The sequence below is a fragment of the Saccostrea echinata genome, unplaced genomic scaffold (assembly GCF_033153115.1).
Source record: "Saccostrea echinata isolate AGI-Se365-2 ecotype Australia unplaced genomic scaffold, CSIRO_AGI_Sech_v1 ptg000015l, whole genome shotgun sequence".
Taxonomy (NCBI): Eukaryota; Metazoa; Mollusca; class Bivalvia; order Ostreida; family Ostreidae; genus Saccostrea; species Saccostrea echinata.
In genome coordinates, this window is record NW_026889764.1 from 4,486,815 (window position 1) to 4,504,941 (window position 18,127).

At 32.0% G+C, this 18,127-nt stretch overlaps 2 protein-coding genes across 2 annotated transcripts in view; one reads left to right on the forward strand and one right to left on the reverse strand.

The window, feature by feature from the left end:
* LOC133187428 (cytosolic 10-formyltetrahydrofolate dehydrogenase-like) overlaps window positions 1–18,127 on the forward strand; it is a 393,706-nt gene that overhangs the window by 338,174 nt on the left and 37,405 nt on the right. The gene's annotated exons all lie outside the window — the stretch shown is intronic.
* LOC133187748 (caveolin-1-like) lies at window positions 15,485–18,071 on the reverse strand. The gene is made up of 2 exons (XM_061323147.1): window positions 18,006–18,071; window positions 15,485–15,814 (listed from the first exon to the last, which is right to left on the reverse strand). The coding sequence occupies exons 1-2, from the start codon at window positions 18,069–18,071 to the stop codon at window positions 15,485–15,487; spliced, it is 396 nt and encodes a 131-aa protein (XP_061179131.1).

Consider the following 18,127-nt stretch of genomic DNA (forward strand, 5'->3'; position numbering starts at 1 on the left):
TCATTTTTTAATTACACAAGACAGCACAAGACATATTTTCTTTAATCTGAATTATACAAAATTATTTGTAAAGGTGTGCTTGTATTCGAAAAATCTATAAATGAATGCGTTTTCATAAATTGAAGAAAAAATTCTCATTTCATAATACATCGATTCTCTTTTCTACGATCGGGCACAAGATCTCTTGAAACTTTCCTGATGGCCGATACGCCGCGTAGAGTCTACATGTTTATGCATTTCTCACTCTGCTTTTCTCGCTATAATTATCAAATTAATTTAACAAATCTAAACAGGTATAAAGTGACAGGTTTTCGTCTACCTTCGTTGAATTGTAGGGTACGGCTAATATAATTGGTTAAAAACCGTGTTGATCATTAATCGGTGATTTAAATTCTTTCAAACAATTGCAGCATTTAGTAACTGAGCATTCAGGACCGATCGATGCATATTGCTTTTGTTAAAGTTTGCAAAAAATGGTGTTAAGGAACATATCTGGTAATGGGTTTCTTGATCCCTATAAAGAATAAAATGCATTATCTCTAAATGCTGATTTTTAGCTCTACTGGTCAGAGACCAGAAGAGCTTATGCGATAGTAAGGTGTCCGTCATCCGTCCGTCTGTCTGTAAACATTTTTTTAAAATGCTACTCCTCCTACAGTTTTGGTCTGATTTCAATATAATTTGGCACATAAGTAGACTACACTAAGATACATAATTCTGTGTATCGATTTTTGATTTCAATGAACGGTGTTGCCATGGTTACTAAAAATAAAAATTTCTTTGAAATACTTTCAAAAGCTACTCCTCCTACAGTTTTGGTCTGGTTTCAATATAACTTGGCACACAAGTAGACTCTACTAAGATACATAATTCTGTGTTTCGGTTTTTAATTTCAATGAATAGTGTTGCCATGGTTACTCAAAATAGAAATTTCTTTGAAATACTTTCAAAACGCTACCCTCCTACAGTTTTGGTCCGATTTCAGTATAACTTGGCACACAAGTAGACTACACTAAGATGCATAACTCTTTATATCGATTTTTAATTTCGATTAACATTGTTGCCATGGTTACTAAAAATTGAAATTTTGGTCTGATTTTAGTATTACTTAGCACACAAGTAAACTACACTAAGATACATAATTCTCTGTACCAGTTTTGGATTTCGATAAACAGTGTTGCCATGGTTACTAAAAATAGAAATTTTCTTGAAATACTTTCAGAACGTTACTCCTCCTACACTCTTTTACAATGAGATACATAATTGGTGTTATTGTTTTTTTGATTTTTGTTGAATGATGTTGCCATGATTACTTAATTCGAAATTTCTGTAAAATTGTTTTAAAAGGCTACTCCTCCTACAGTTTTAGTCTGATATAATAATAAATCTTGCCACAAAAAGAGACTGAACCAAGGATCATTATTTTATTTATTGCTGTTGCAAAGTTTCAAGTCCAAGTGCTACTTTTATCTTCCTTTATAAGTACAACCAGTAGAGCTACAGTCTCGTCAGAGACTTCTGGTTTTTCTAATTTTTGAAACTGAAATGTCCATGACGATATTCAGTCTATAATTAGATATGACACTGGTCCAATATAAGAATTATATCGGTATACACATATTATTTCAAAATTTTACATCATTGGTAATTTAAAGAGATATCAAGACTCTAAATCTCAGAAAGACCTAATTCATAAGAAAATGAAAGTATACACTGTAGTAAACTACAGTGAACTATTAAACAAAACTTTTTTGTTACGGATATTAACATGATGCGCGATTTTTTTTAAACTTTCCAAAGTTTCACCGTTGATTCTATTCTACCTTTGAATATCGAAAAGTGAAAATCACCCTTCAGAATATATAACCCCAAATGCTCTGTATTGCAGACTTATTGCAGCCCTTAATATATAAAAAATTCTATATTCAGGGTTCATTTGCCACACTGTATGAAAAAATACTCTTAAGATAATAACCTTTTGATTTTTAATTATACGTAGCAAGCTTTTCAATAACTTTTAAGCAGCTAAAGCAACTATACCCTGTCCCTTTAAAATCTATAAATCTATAAAATTATAATAATTATGTAGAGTATATAATTAATGTATCTGGATTTATTTAAATTGAGCAAAACTCTACATATGCATATGCATTTTGAAATGGACATTAAACAGGTACTCCTTTTTTTATATCCAACAGTACCTGATCGGATACTTGTAGCTAACGAACAAAGTTTCAGCGTTTTATAAAGCAGTAAATGTATAATGTATGACAAAAATGTATGTATAACCAGGCTGAGAAAATTTGCTTGAATTTAGATCGAGCTCTTTCCGGCAATTACTTGTGTTAAGGAGAATCTTTTATTCACTCGAATCAAGCCCCAGGAAAATGCATTTACAAGAAGCTTCGTTCGCACAAATATCCTTGTTCCTTGTTCGTCCGTTTCGTTTTCGCCTTCGAAGTTTAAATTCACATATATTCTCATACTTGATATATGGATTAAAATGGTGCATAATATCCATGTACTTTTGTAATGACTTTTTGAGTAGAAAAGATTAAAAAAAAAACTTATCAAAACGCCAATAGAATCAGTTATCTTCAGATGGTCAGTAATTTTGTTCGGGTCTCTGTTGATCATGTCTAATTCCTCCATTTTTTTAATCTGTTGTTTTGGACGTTTCTGAGGTAGTCTGGTTTCAAACCCTATCCTCCTAATAGCTTTATGTAATAGACATGGTACCCACGAACAAAGCGCGCAGATTGTAACTAAAATGAAACAAAAGAGAATTCTTATTTAAATGATTCATAAACTACAGAGGCAAGGATATATCTTGTTTTCTATTGTGTTCAGTTTGGAGAGAGACAAAATTACATAGACACAGCCTTTGTCAGTGATACACAGCTCCAAACGTTAAAATCTGGCATGCTTAATTAATTAGATTCAAAGAAATTCCCTTTCTCTTTCATATTTTACATTAATTTTGAAAACAAGTTAGAATTAAAATTGAAGAAAAAATAAATTATTAAGGCTACTGTGGGCATTTCAAGTGATTATATAATTATAATTTAAACAGAAAAAAAGACAAATTCTAAACAAAAAATAATATCAGTTGAAAGTTATTCCTTTTACTTGCTGAGATGGAATTACTAAATTCAAGCATTCATTTGTGTGGATCGACATGATTTCTAATTTATCATGTATGTCAATTTCAAATATTAGTTTTTAAAACTTAAAACCGTGTTATGTAACTATCTAATAAGGGTCTGTCATCTTAATCATAATAATAAGGAAACGGATTAGTATAAGTTTTCAAACTTGTTTCCGAATCCTTTTTGATTTTTTTTGTACTACTTGCCTGTATTTTCTGCTTGTCATTTTTAAATGAAATATGATTTAAACTTAAACTAAATTCAAGCAATAAATTATAACAGATTATGACAAGAATACCGGGTTATAAATAACATGATCCTTTTAAAGGACCAATTAGATAAAAACAAAATGTCAAATAATTTCAGAAATACATATCTCTGATTTTGTTATCAATAAAAAGGGATACAACTTCAATTTAATTTTATTTAAAGACAATCAAGATTTGTGAGTTATCGCTCTTACGTGAGTTTTAATCATTTCACATACTCACATAGACTAATTTTATAAAATTTTTATTTTCTTTACCAACTAAAAAGAAAACGATGTTACTTTTATAAGATGTAATCATGAACAGTTGGGATTCATTTGATTTCAAAGAGTCCACACTTTGAATAGAAGATAAGATATCTAAATAATGACCATTCCATTCACATCACCTTATATTTGTTCTTTTTTTTTTTTGGTCAGTTTATCAGAAATAAAATGTTTAAACAGATTTTTTAAAAAATCTACAAAACTTAATTACATGTAATTACTTTTAATGTTTATATTCATCAACATATCAAGTCATGGGCTAGTGGGGATCCAAAGATGTTCACAGGAATATGTAGGGTAAAAAATATTTTCTCTTGAACAAAAATTCCATTGTTCTAAATTAGAACTCTACTTCGTGGACTGGTGTAGATTCGAAAACTAAGTCACAATAAAGGTCACATTTCTTACAACAAGTACAATTCGGATGAGGAACTAAAAAAATGTTTTCCCTCTATCTACATTGTAGAACAAGACTACAATAAATACATGTAACTTCTCAAGAAGAGTTTTTAAGAAAAGTTCACGTATAATGAACACAGAATTCATTTGGTTGTCCAATCTGTCCATTGGTCCAGACCCGTAGAACGCGGGGGGGGGGGGGGGGCTGCCCCTTTTTTCTGTGTATAGTATTTTGCTATAGTAAATTTTTATTTAGATGCTGGTTGCTCCGTCTGATTGTAGCTCCTCGATTTATAACATTTTTCAAGTGTTGTTCGACGGTTTCTAATCCAATATATATTATACATGTATTTAAGGCATTTTAAAAATCACTTATATTTACATATAGCATAGAATGGGTTTACGAGTTTTTTACGTTAAACAGCGAGGCGATTCAAGTGGACACTGGGGCGAATGAGCCAAATTTTAGACACGTACAAATTACAGCATTTAATGACCAAAAAATAAATATGGAAAAAATTCTATATGAAGTTTTATGGGTGATATGGAGAACACATTACGCATTAAATAGTATACTTTATGGGAATGTTAAAATCTCTCTATTGAATTTCTATGTTTATACAGTGGATAATGAAACCTCTTTGTTATGAGCACTGTTCTTGTTTGTTTGTTAAATCTTTTAATTCTTAAATATAAAAATAATTTTAAAAAAAAAAAAATTGGTGCCATTTTTTATCCACTGTTTGTCTCTACAATAGGACACTATAAGATGAACTCTTAGTTTGTTACGCAATTTCAATTCTGTATTTTACAGCACCTCAACATGAACCGCTGTCCGTGTTTAAATCACCATTAATCTTTCTATACATCAGAAGTAACTGTAAACATTAGCCTGTCCAGTAGTGGTCAACTTCTAGCGGTAACTGTCTACAGTTGTTTGTTGTGATGGGCCGCTAGGTAACGGTCTCCCCTCACGATTCTGGTCAATCACTGGGGGACCTGAGAGCAGGTAATTCTATTGCTTACATTATGGCTCAACAAAACAACCCAGTTCTTCAATTAACCCCTGGATGTTTCGCTTGACAAAAGAAATCAATAGTCCCACACACTGCACAGAGGCCATCAAAGGCTAATAGTGGGGATAGTGCAGAATTAGGTTACTGCGAATAGTTCAATGCATATATACATGTTATCTATAAGATTAGAAGAAAAAAAAATGAATGATGAGTTACCCTCTATTTAGTTCTTTTTGTGATATTATTTTGCCAAATACCACACAATAAATATTTGGCTACTGTAGTAAATATCAGTAATGATGATTATATAAATTTACCACAGTAAGTAAAGCTATTATCCTAATTATTGATTATAAAACATTGTTTAAATATCTTTATGAATATTCCTTGGTATTTTTTTTTTTTTACATAAATAACCGAAAGAAAAAAAATCGATAAATTCGATATTTGTTTAAATCGTTTGGTACATAATCTAAGGAGTATATGGATAGTAAATCGTTTGGCTACTGTTTACAATATTCATAAATGCATGTAATATTTTTCAAGAAAAGTATTTTATAGAAGGTTTTGATGCATTTAATCTGATGTTAAAAACACTCCCCACGAAAAAAGGAGAGTACGATAATAGAAATTTGAATTTTTAAATTCTTTTCCCAGTGTGTACAAGGGGGCATTAAAGTTTATGAAAAATATTGCAAAAAATTTCTTCTTATTGAAGCCTGACAATTTTCAGACAATTCTGGCATGTTATTGCCGTAGATATGTAAATGGACGTAAATATTTTGAGTATCCACACACCATTCAAGACTTTCACAAAAGATTGGTCAATATTGACCAAACAGCTAATGGTCAAACCTTGGCTTTAATCGACCTTTCTACATCTACCATACTTATGTTTGACGGAAAGAGGTCGCACAATGCCATTAATAAGTGTACATACTAAAGATCTTACCCGAATTTTAAATGGAAATATACCCCTTTCATGTTGAAAAGATTAAACGCTGGAAGATATTGGACGATCGAAACTGTCCACATTCTTCACTATTTAGAACAGAAATCAGCAATGTAAAACTAATTTTCCGTTCATTTTTTTCCATGAAATATATAGCCAATAAAATTTTAAGTTCTGTTATTATACATGTAGTTTCATCGAATTTGTTTTCGTAATTTACATATAAAATTAGTTAATATTTTTTCTTTGTTTGATCCTCCACTTTTAACTGAACCCTCGCCTCTGAAATCGCACCCGCCGCGTCAAGGTACTTGTACATCATTTCAAAACGTCTCTGTTAATCCATTATTTATATTCTTTTATTACCTTGTAGGACATTTCTTCCACATTTGTATTTAATTTACAATTACCACTGAGCTTATTGAGCTGTTAGAATTTAACATGAAAAAGGGGGGGGGGTGAGCCAAACCCTCAAAGATTTCTGACCCCCCACCAAATACCCCCCCCCCCCCACCCACCGTCTGCAGCCGTTATTTATCATTTGCTAGAGGGCCCGTAGCTACCTGTCCGAATTTTCCCGCGTTAAAGTCCACGTAAAATTTATCGCGTCAAGAAAAATAAAAGAGAGAGGAGCTACAACCAAACAGAGGAAACGCAAGTAAAGAAAATATCATCTGAACGGATGTTCAAAATTGCATATTTTTCATAAACATATAACCTCGTACAGAAGATTTTTAATTGAATTTGTTTCTAAAATAATCTATATCTAAATATATGTATTACCAAAGTAAAACACAGTAATACATTACAAAAATATATACAATTGTCAAAGCATTTAGATGAAATAGATCAAAACAAGCATAAAATCCTTATTTTAACGTTTAAAGTGATGGAAAATTCCGCCACAAGATTCGAAGCATGGAGTTAAGCAACAGTTAATGCACAATGAATAGAGCCTCTGACAGACGCCGCAATTTATCTCCAACTCCTTAAAACAAGGCGTCAAAAACCAGACATGCCAAAAGGCGATGTAAGCAAATTCGCAACCCCACTCTGCAGCGATAAAGCAACCGCAACACAGCGTCAACAATTTATAGCAGCAACCTTTCCAAAACTCGAAGCATGAATTGGAGAGTTTGAAAACACAGTCGATACTGTGGGTACCATCGGGCTCACCAATGACGTCATTAAAAAGAAGAGTCTACAAAACAAATCGAATTTCATATATGCAAAAGATTCAGAAATAAGTATTTCATAATATTTTTTATACATAATTTATCTTTATTCTAGCAATCTTCAATATCAAATTAGAATAAAATGTTAAATATGTGAAGGGCCAAGAATTATCATGAAAATAACTACAGGTCTTGTCTATATTATTTTCTTGTCAAATTTGACCACTGAATTTCGATACCCCCTATTATTCAAGACATGATTCTGCCATAGATTTGGTAATCAAGTATAAAATTCCATGCTTAAGACTTTGTCCTGACCAAATTACACAATGACTGCTACTTACAAAAAAAAAAAAAAAAAAAAAAAAAAAAAAAAAAGAAGAAGAAGAAGAAGAAGAAGAAGAAAGGATTACGGTACTGTAAATCAACACAGACATTTTTTCGTCTGAGAGGGTTGAAATACTTTTTGTCATTTTTTTTATAATCAAAAATTTAAAAAAAAAAGCATACCCCAAGATGGCTGTTTAGTCCATTAGGATCTCTGTTAACCAAATCCATTTCTCCAGTTCTTTCCTACCTTCCTAAATCACAGAAGAGAAGTCTTCAGTTGAATCGAAAATCCGCCCCTCCCGATTCCTCATTGTTGGTGGTGGCTATAGCAATAATCAGTGTACAGAAATTTGGCAACATTATCGGACACTTTTATCTTTTAAATGTTAAAAGACGAAAATTTATGTCAATAATTGATAAGAATATGAAACTCAAACTGGTTTGTTATAAATTACGTAAACATTATGTAAGACAATCCATACCTAATCATAACTCTATTAAATAATTTAGATTGCTTTGTGAATTTAAGTGGTAATCCAATTTATCTATAAATTATTGCACAGGAGGCCGACCACCTTCGTAAGTCCCCCGTCCCCTTTTTCCATTGAAGTAAAAAAAACTTTGCCTAGATAAGGAAAATAAAACGTTCAAACAACCAATACTAGGAGAAAAATCACTTAAAATTATTTCCCTTGTCTCTTTAATCTGGGTTTGACCTTGAAATATCAATAAAAATTGATAAACCTTTTAGTTTACTGCACCCATTAATACTATGCTACTCTTTGCTTAAAAGAGTTGATGTGGTTGAGATAGGAATATTGATATAGGTATTAATTTATATATGCATCCGTAGAAGACGGCAAGAAAGAATATGAAAATTCAAAACTTGATATTCCTAAATGTTCCCTTTATTCTGAATTACCAAACTTCTTGAATAACAGTGTCAATGAATATTTTAAAGCGTTTAAAGTAATAATGCAAGTGACAACATCAGCTAAATGACAATGTCTTAGTACACGCGGTACGGGAATCAGACCGACCTTGATAATCAAGTAAATTTTGTACTGATTACTATTGTTAATCAATTTTGGACACACAACTTGAAAGTATTTATCAAATGTACAAATTAAACTATTTTGGAGGATTATTAATTATCTTCTCTACAATTCCTTTCTTTGAATGGAAGATAACCATACTATAAGAAATACACTTTAAAAAAGATATATAACATTTGTTTTATTACAAATCAGAAACTGTATAATTATGCATTGTAAAAACTATAATTATCCACAAAGCACTGCCTGCACACGGAGTCAAAAGTTACAGAAAGTTTTGGATTCAGGATTAAACATTTATAACCAAAAATATTTGGGTTGTAGTTCTATCCTCTTTTGAAATGATGGAAAATTCCACCACAAGACTCAAAGCATGGAGTCATGCAACAGTTGATGCACATGGCGTAAAGACGTTGGCAAACTCCGCAGTTGATTTCCAGCCATTTGAAGCAGGGTGTAACGTACCAAATATGATAGAAAGCGATGTACGCAAACTCGCAACCCCACTCAGCAGCGATACAGCAACCACAGCAGAGGGTAAGCAATTTATAACAGATGCCTTTCCAGAACTCAAAACATGTATTGGAGAGTTTGAAGACACAGTCGATGCTGTGGGTACCATCAGGCTCTCCGATGACGTCATTGAAGAGGAGTGTCTAAACAATTTAAAAAAGAATTGCATGTACATGTATTTTGGTTATGAAGTTATTCTCCTGAATTTTGAAGGATTTTTTTAGTAGGTACATTGCTTATAAAAGGTATATAGCCAGTGCTACTCTCTAGCAGAAGACTTTAAGACAAAGACAATTTATTAAATTTTTATATGACGACGTAAGGACATAGGATATACAGAACATGTTCCAGAAATTTGTAAAACCATTTGAACATCTCTAATTATTGCTTAAATACATATTTATCGCAAAATGTTTCTATAGTTATAGCTATCAATTAATCCTTATTTTTGCATTCTGTCCCACCCTATAGATTCACTTATGTCTTTTTTGAAATACAATGCAAACATATACCCCTCCTCCAAAGTTAAGCTTTACGTCTTACCACTTCTTCAGATCAGAATATGAACATCATCAGGTGATACTCTTTTGGTTAATTATAAAGGATATTATCTTATCCTGATTTCCATTGCAACAAGGAGACAGTTAAAATTCCAGTAATATATTTGTTTTTTGGAGGTGAATGTTAATGCCCTATTTGAGCAGGCAGAAGAAGTCTAGATTAGAAAGGTGTTTCTATCTATTCGACTTTGCATTTTAGTAAAGATAAACGACAGAACCGTACGATGCTGTTCCTTCTTGAAACTGTAAATGTACCTACCCCCAGGTGACTATTAAGTCCGTTAGGGTCCCTGTTAACTAAGTCAATCTCTCCAGTTTTGTCAGTCATATTTTAGAAGTAAGTTGTCCTGTATATAAAATTGTGATCTGTTCAGGTATATCCGTAACTAGTGACAATGTATTTCGACTGGTCTATCTTATATATACACTTCAGTTTCCGTTGCTAAAGCACCCTGACCACTCTAAATATTGGGGACAAACAACAGGTTTGGAGTCAATATTTATCCAATCAACTTCTAATCTTGGTCTCTTAAAGTTTGGCGGTCATGCATTAATGTAAAACATCCTGTCTATTTTAACTCAAAAAAGACTTTTATAATTACTTTCAAGTAGAATTTTTCGGGAATAGGAAATTCAAATAAGAATTAATTGATATTATGTCTAGATGTGCATTAGGCATATATTGAGACAGTAAATGCATTAGCACGTTGTTCAGTTAAAGCTTTGAACCTATCTGCCACCTTCATGAATCAGTCATGATAATATGAAATATCATAGCCTTTACTTCTGATTTTAAAAAAAGTTGTTGATAAATCTCACATTTTTGTTAGCAAATATTGAAGCAAGTGAGCAAATTTTGTTCAATTGAGCAAAGTGAAGCAAATTTTGTTTTGTCTACAAAATATGCTGGTAATGATACTCAAATTGGATAATTTATTTCAATGAGCGAGCAGATTAGGCTTTATGATTTAGAGCTATTGCATTATCATATATGAAAGATGATTAAGTGAATTCATAAGAAAATGTTCGCAAAAGAAAAATGTTTTGAGCATGTGTTCAGAATTCTGAAAGGATCAGATTCTTTAAACATGTGACCACTCTTTTCTCAGTTTGTAGTTGTAGCAGCTACAAACAAAATTTGAAAATGGGAAGAAAACGATTTTCATAAACCAATTACAAATGTAATGTAATCAATTTTTTAAAAAATATTTATAATTATGCAATCAAGAAACGTCAACTTATTATGTTAATTTAATTTATCATCTAAAGATGATTCATTTAACAATGGTTTGTGAAATGAGTACCTGTCCTTAGGGCACGAGTTAAATTGTAATAAGTTGCAGTTTCGCTATTTATATATTTGTTTTGAAATCATTAAAATTGTGAATCTAAGAAGTATGGATTTTATTAGCTTTAAAATGACCACAGATATCTTGAACACATTTAAACTTCGAGGCACTCTGATATGGTACTTTTAGCTGGATCGTATACTGTCAATATAATTTTTGTTCTTCAGTTCATTGTTAAAATTGTTCAAATTTTAATCTGAAATTATGCATTGGATATAAAACTTCGACATAAAATACATAGCGGAAAATTAAAGACATGTTAAAAACAGTACTATCTCTGCTTCTAACAAAGTATTTCTGTATTTCTGAATTTATTAATAAATTCATAAAAAATTCAGTCAATCATATCTTTTAAAAAACTGACAGAGAAATGATTCCATTGATTTCACCAGAATTACCAAACCCTTGACCTTGGGGATAGGCCTATTCATCGTCTCTTTATTTTCAGGAATGTCAAAATATCAAACAATTATTATGCTGAAGACAAAATCTGAACTATTTCCTCAGTTTTTCCATTTGTTACAATCTTCTATAAGTATATCATTTTATTAAAGCTTTCATATTCCTTTTTTTGACATTTTTATATTGATAGATTTGATCCTTCAGATATGAGGTAATTTGTTTTGAATTATATTGTACATAGCAAATTAAATGAATTTTAATATAAGGCTCTTTAAAAGCGATTCATTTTAATAAGTTTCCTGCCAACTTTATCTCGAATTTGATTAAAAAACAAAAGACTGCATCAGTTCCAAATAAGATTTATCGTTGAAAACCCGTTACAAAATATTAATAAATAAAAGTTTTAAATTGATCAAAATCATCTTGAATTAATTCTTTCAGAATGTCTCATCTCTTGGTGGATTCTTCAAGTTCTCTTGAAATGATGGAATATTCCACCCATCGATTCATAACAGGGTGTGCAACAGCAGTTGATACACATTGTGTACATTCGTTGGCAAATTCCACAGTTAATCTCCACCACTTTGATACACGGTGTAAGCATCCAGATATGGAAAAAGGCAATGTACGCAAACTCGCAACCCCACTCCATGGCGATACAGCAACCACAGCAAAAGGTCATCAATTTATAACAGAGGCCTTTCCAAAGCTCAAAGCAGGTGTTGGAGAGTTTGAAGACACAGTCGATACTGTGGGTACCATCTGGTTCTCCGATAACGTCATTGAAGAGGAGTGTCTAAACAATAACAAAGAATTGCATAATATACATGTATGTTTTGTGTAAGTATTGCGCTAAATTTTTAAGTGAAATATATGGAGATAACGAACAGTATTCAAGCTCAAAAGTCCATTAAACATTACAAAATAGGTGCAGAGCAAACACGGACCTCCAATACAACAGAGGTGGGATCAGGTGCCATGGAGGAGTGAGCATCCCCTGCCGACCGGTCACACCCGCCGTGTGCTCCTTGTTATGATCGGGAAATAACGGAAAAAATTGTCGACAAATTAGTGTGTAAATAATGGCCTAACAATTAGTATGAAAAACGTCAGTCAGCATTTAAGGGAAAGGCTTTTTTTAAATAGTAGGTATTCTCCTTGAAAAGAACTAAGGTCATTGTTATTCTCCAGAGGAAGACTTTCTACAAACACAATTCATATACTTTTTATTTTGACTTAAGGATATAGGATACACAAAAAACAAGTTCAAGAAATTGGTAAAATAGTTTGTAAATGCCTCACTATTGCTCAAACACATATTTATCACGAATTTTTCATATCGATTAATCCTTATTTTTGTATTTTCTCCAATTTTACAGTGTCAGTTTTATATTCTTTGTTAAAATACAATGCAGAAATAAAAAAAGTACCCCTCCCCCACATACTCTAATTTTACCAAGAAAAAAAAAATTGAGTGTTTATAAACGACATGGATGAAAGCTTTGATAAAACCAGTCTCTCGAGATATTTGGTATCCTATGATCTTAACAAGAATTCTCTGTGAACCACAAGACCTGTTGATGAGAATTTCAGGTGACTTTCATTTTTGCAGATTTTTAAATAGATATGCATGTATGAAATTAATATCAAACTTTACTTCTTATCACTTCTAATACACATAATTTAAACATTGTCAGCTGATATTCTTTCTGGCAATTATAAAGAATATTATCCTCTCTGATTTCCATTGCAACAAAGATACCGTTAAAACGTATATGTTTTTGCCATGTGTTTGCTTTTGGAAAGTGGCTGTTTAGGTCTTTTTTGTCAACAGAAGTCTAGAAGAAGAAGATATTGAAAAAAGTTCAAAGTTGTTTTTCAGTGTATATTTTGACCCTCTGAGTAAAGATAAACAAATGGAACTTAGGAAATGTTGTTCCTTTGTGAAGCTGTAAATATACCTACCCCCAGGTGACTATTAAGTCCGTTAGGATCCCTGTTTTCTAAGTCAATTTCTCCAGTTTTATCAGTCATGATTGAGAAGACAGTTGTATTGTATATAAAATTGTGATCTGTTCAGGTATATCCGTAACTAGTGACATTGTATTTTCACTGGTCTATCTTATATATACACTCCAGTTTCCGTTGCTAAAACACATTGACCACTCTAAATACTGGGCGCAAAAAACAGGTTTGGAGTCAATATTTAACCGAACAATCTTTGTCTTTAAAAGCCTGGGTTTCATGCATCAATGAAAAACATCAATATTTAGGGTAAAGGAAATTTAAATAAAAAACCATTGGTATTTGCATGTCAATATGTGTATGAAGCAAATATCGAGACAGTGGATATACTTTACCTGTCACCATTGTGTGTCTGTCATAATAACATGGAATATCACAGTACTTATCTCGATATAAGAATTCATTGAGTCTGCTGGTCAAACTTAATGACTTTGAAATGATTTTATAATCAGTTCAAATAGGTAACTTAGTTTATTTATTAGAAAGTACATGCATTTCTAAAAGAGAATTGATCTCAGTCACCCATACAGAATTCTGACACTATTAGATTGTTTCAACAAAAAACCACCCATTTTTAGTTTGTAGTTGTAGCAGCTACAGAAATAATTTCTTCTGTGTACCAATTACAAATGTAAATACATGTAAATCATATATAAAAAGAATTTAGCAGCGTTTGACAAGATTTTTGTCTGGACCTCTTGTATGCAAATTCTGTTTCAAATTTTTATTCTTAATTGGGCTCTTTAATGTTATTTCAATTCGATTTATCAAAAAAATGCAATTAACTGCAATTTCAAAAAAATTGGGGATTTTTTTTTTATGTGGCTGAATAGTTTTTATTTCAAAATATTTCTAGTCCTATTAATTTTAGCACACTGGACTTCCTTCAAGCTACACTAAACACAAAATTTTGACACTTTAAACGAGACTGCTGATATTCTTGTTTTATAAACTTAATTGTCAATAGCTTACCTCCGGTTAGAAATTGTTCGTACGTAAAACTACTTTTGCATATTGAATCAAATGGGAGATATAAACTCCATATGCAGATGTATTTAATTCATAAGGATTACCAAACCCTCGACCTTTAGGGTGGGTCTTTTGACTATCTTTGTATTTAACGTATTTTAAGATAACAAACAATTAATTCCCCAGTCTTTTCATTTGTCACAAACAATAACCTTTACCTATATCATTTTTGTTAATGTTTCCATATTTCTTTTTAGATAAATTTCATTAATGACTTTTTATTGGTAGATTTGATACATGAAATATATGGAGATAACGAACAGTATTCAAGCTCAAAAGTCCATTAAACAATAACAAAATAGGAGCAAAGCAAACACGGACCTCCAAAACATCAAAGGTGGGATCAGGTGCCATGGAGGAGTAAACATCCCCTGCCGACCGGTCACACCCGCCGTGTGCTCCTTGTCATGATCGGGAAACAAAGGAAAAATCCATCGACAATTCAGTGTGTACATAATGGCCTTAACAATTAGTATGAAAAACGTCAGTCAGCATTTGACTCAATGATAAATTGTATTTGCTGACAAGGTCATTGTATCGACCATAGAACTTACGAAATGATGATTTTAAACGAGACTGCTGAAATTCTCGTTTCATCAACTTGTTTGTCAATAATTTACCTCGTTTTAGAAATTATACATACATAGAGTATGCTCTTGCATATCGAATCAACTGAGAGATATAAACCCCGTATGCAGCTACACCGTACCCCGTTAAACCCCGTACATCAGATCTGAAGCAGCTTCTTTATAATTTTATTATTCATAGCATGTAAACTAAATATCAATATTAGAGTCTTTACAAGAAAATTACCTCAATACTTCCATGACAAAGTTATCTCTTATTTGATTAAATAAATAAACTTTTAAAGTACCATATTAGTTCTAAATATTTTATCGCTGTGACATCAGAAAAATAATAAATAAAATTGTATGATAAGTCAAAATAATCTTTCATTATATCTTTTCATAATTTCTTCATCTCTTGAAGGATTCTTAAGTTCTCTTGAAATGATGGAATATTCCTCCAATAGACTCATAACAGGGTGTGCAACAGCAGTTGATACACATCGTGTACATACGCTGGCAAACTCCACAGTTAATCTCCACCACTTTGATACACGGTGTAAGCATCCAAATATGGAAAAAGGCGATGTACGCAAACTCGCAACCCCACTCAATGGCGATACAGCAACCACAGCAACAGGTCAGTAACTTGTAACAGATTCCTTTCCAGAGCTCGAAGCAGGTGTTGGAGAGTTTGAAGATACAGTCGATACTGTGGGTACCATCAGGTTCTCCGATGACGTCATCAAAAAGCAGTGTCTACAATTGACATAAAATAACAGATTACGTATTTTTGTTTTTTTCCGTGTAATTTTAAATAAGTAACTTCATGTTTTTAAAATGGACTCTCCCCGTAAATTCTCTAGGCAATTCCTCATTGAGAATATGGGGTCTTTGGCGACCAGAGCTTCCAACAAATTGTTGGGCACTAATTGTTCTTCTTTATTTGCCGATCGGCTCCTTAATTTCTAAAGCAGAATTTATTCAAAACTCCTTCATGAGAAGAAAACTCATGTTGTGGCCTTCAACTCAACATTTAGATATTGACAACGTTTAATCAATTAACAAAAGTTTCTTTTATTCATAAATCGACTCGATATATCCCAGTGAACTCGAAATAAAAGACACTATGAAGTCTGTTTCATCTGTTTGATATTTGGATGTATAACGGATTACTAGTATAGACGATAATGACCAACTTATAACTAAACGGCATGACAAAGGGGATAACTTTATCTTTTCCATGGTCAACTTCCCTTAGTTATGTAGCTATATTGCAACATCATCTGCATATGGTTTTTATGTCTTCCAACTGATTCGATAGGCAAGAGTATGCTCTAAATACGATCAACAGATGCTAGAGCATGCTCTGAATATGATCAACAGATGCAAGCTACCGACAAATAAGTTGATGCTAAGTTGATCACTGTGTATTATCTTCACCTTTCACATTTACTTCTGTCGAACAATTTCAATTTCAAAATGTAATATAACGTTACCAAATTGTTTTTATTTTAGAATTACTTTTATAAAGTTTGATTCTAACAGTGTTCCTTAACTGTAAACATCGTTAAAATTATTATGTCCTCCAATTGCTTTGTCTTAAATGTTTTGTTTAGAGACCCATATACTTGTATATTTTACTTTACGATTTATTTAAGGAATAACTGTCTTATTTTTTGGATTCATGATGTGATCAATCGAGTGGCTTCGTGATAATTTGCATAAACGCCGAAGGCGTTTATGCATAAAATTATCACGCACGCCAATCGATTGATCATCGTCATGAATCCAAAAAATCTGACAGGTATTCCTTATATTTACATGCTCCTGATTCTGCAAATTCTCGTGCTAATAGCCCCGCTTCTGTCTCTATTTGTCCCGCCCTGCACGTGATTTTTTTTAACCGCGCCTATCGATGAACCAGTAGATTTATGTAGAAATAAAGTATTTTTACGATTTGTAATTTTATCTCGGACAAAGACATTGGAAATGTAAATATTTTACATTAAAAGATTAAAGAACAATAAAATTTCCTTTTACCCACACATTTATGTTTTTAGCAAACTTGTTGCAAAATGTGTCTTGTTCAGTCATAAATGTTTATTTATTTCTTGTGAAGTTCTAAATCTAATTATCCTTTAATGATACAGCTAATGTTTATCCATGACGTCACAAAAAAGACTTAGTGACTGTAAATTAGGGAATAGTTGTCTTCCCATTTGTTAATTGTGACCCGTAATGTCGATTTAAAGGTCGTAAACTGAGTTTTACCAACGGTAAAATGAATGGTTTTGACCGTTAAATTGGCCTTAACGGTCAAAAATAACAAATGAGAAGATAGTTATTCCTAATTTTATGCAATTTATGCATTATTCGTTTTGCATGTTTACGTTGCATTTGTTGCAATGTCGTGAAGGGTTGTGTTTTTTGAGTCGTTCTTTTATGTCGTCAAAATCAAAAGCTTTCACGCTCGTTAATGTTATTTTATAACCTCAAACATTAGTGAATTAGCCTATCAAAATGCATTTTACAGAAATTCCTTAGAATTAGTAAAATACTCATAAGACGACTAATTTATCCTTTTTGACTTAAAAAAAATGTGTGTCATGCCATTATTATTCACAGAATTTTCCCGTCGCCTCGACTCAGTATTTTCGTATGTTGAAATTAACATAACAGATCATTTTGCACAGGTTTTAATCATTTTATGAGGAAACTGGAATGTTTCTTTAAAATCAAAAGATTACAAAATAAATTATGTATTTTTTCTATTATCATATTTACACGGAATGTATTATAATAGCTTGCTAGATTTGCACAATCGTTGTAGAATTTGAGTTAAAGTCAATCATTCCTTACAGTGCAAGAATTTTATCATAGTCTGATATTTTCACACAAACCAACCAAAAAGAAAAAAAAACATAAAGAGAAAAAAATATCCCCTTACCCCTAAATGGCTGTTTAGTCCATTAGGATCCCTGTTTGCGAGGTCAATTTCTCCAGTTTTGTCCATTTCATTTGAGTTTGGTGATCCTTTTCTGAAAGATAAAATTTAACACTACACGGTCA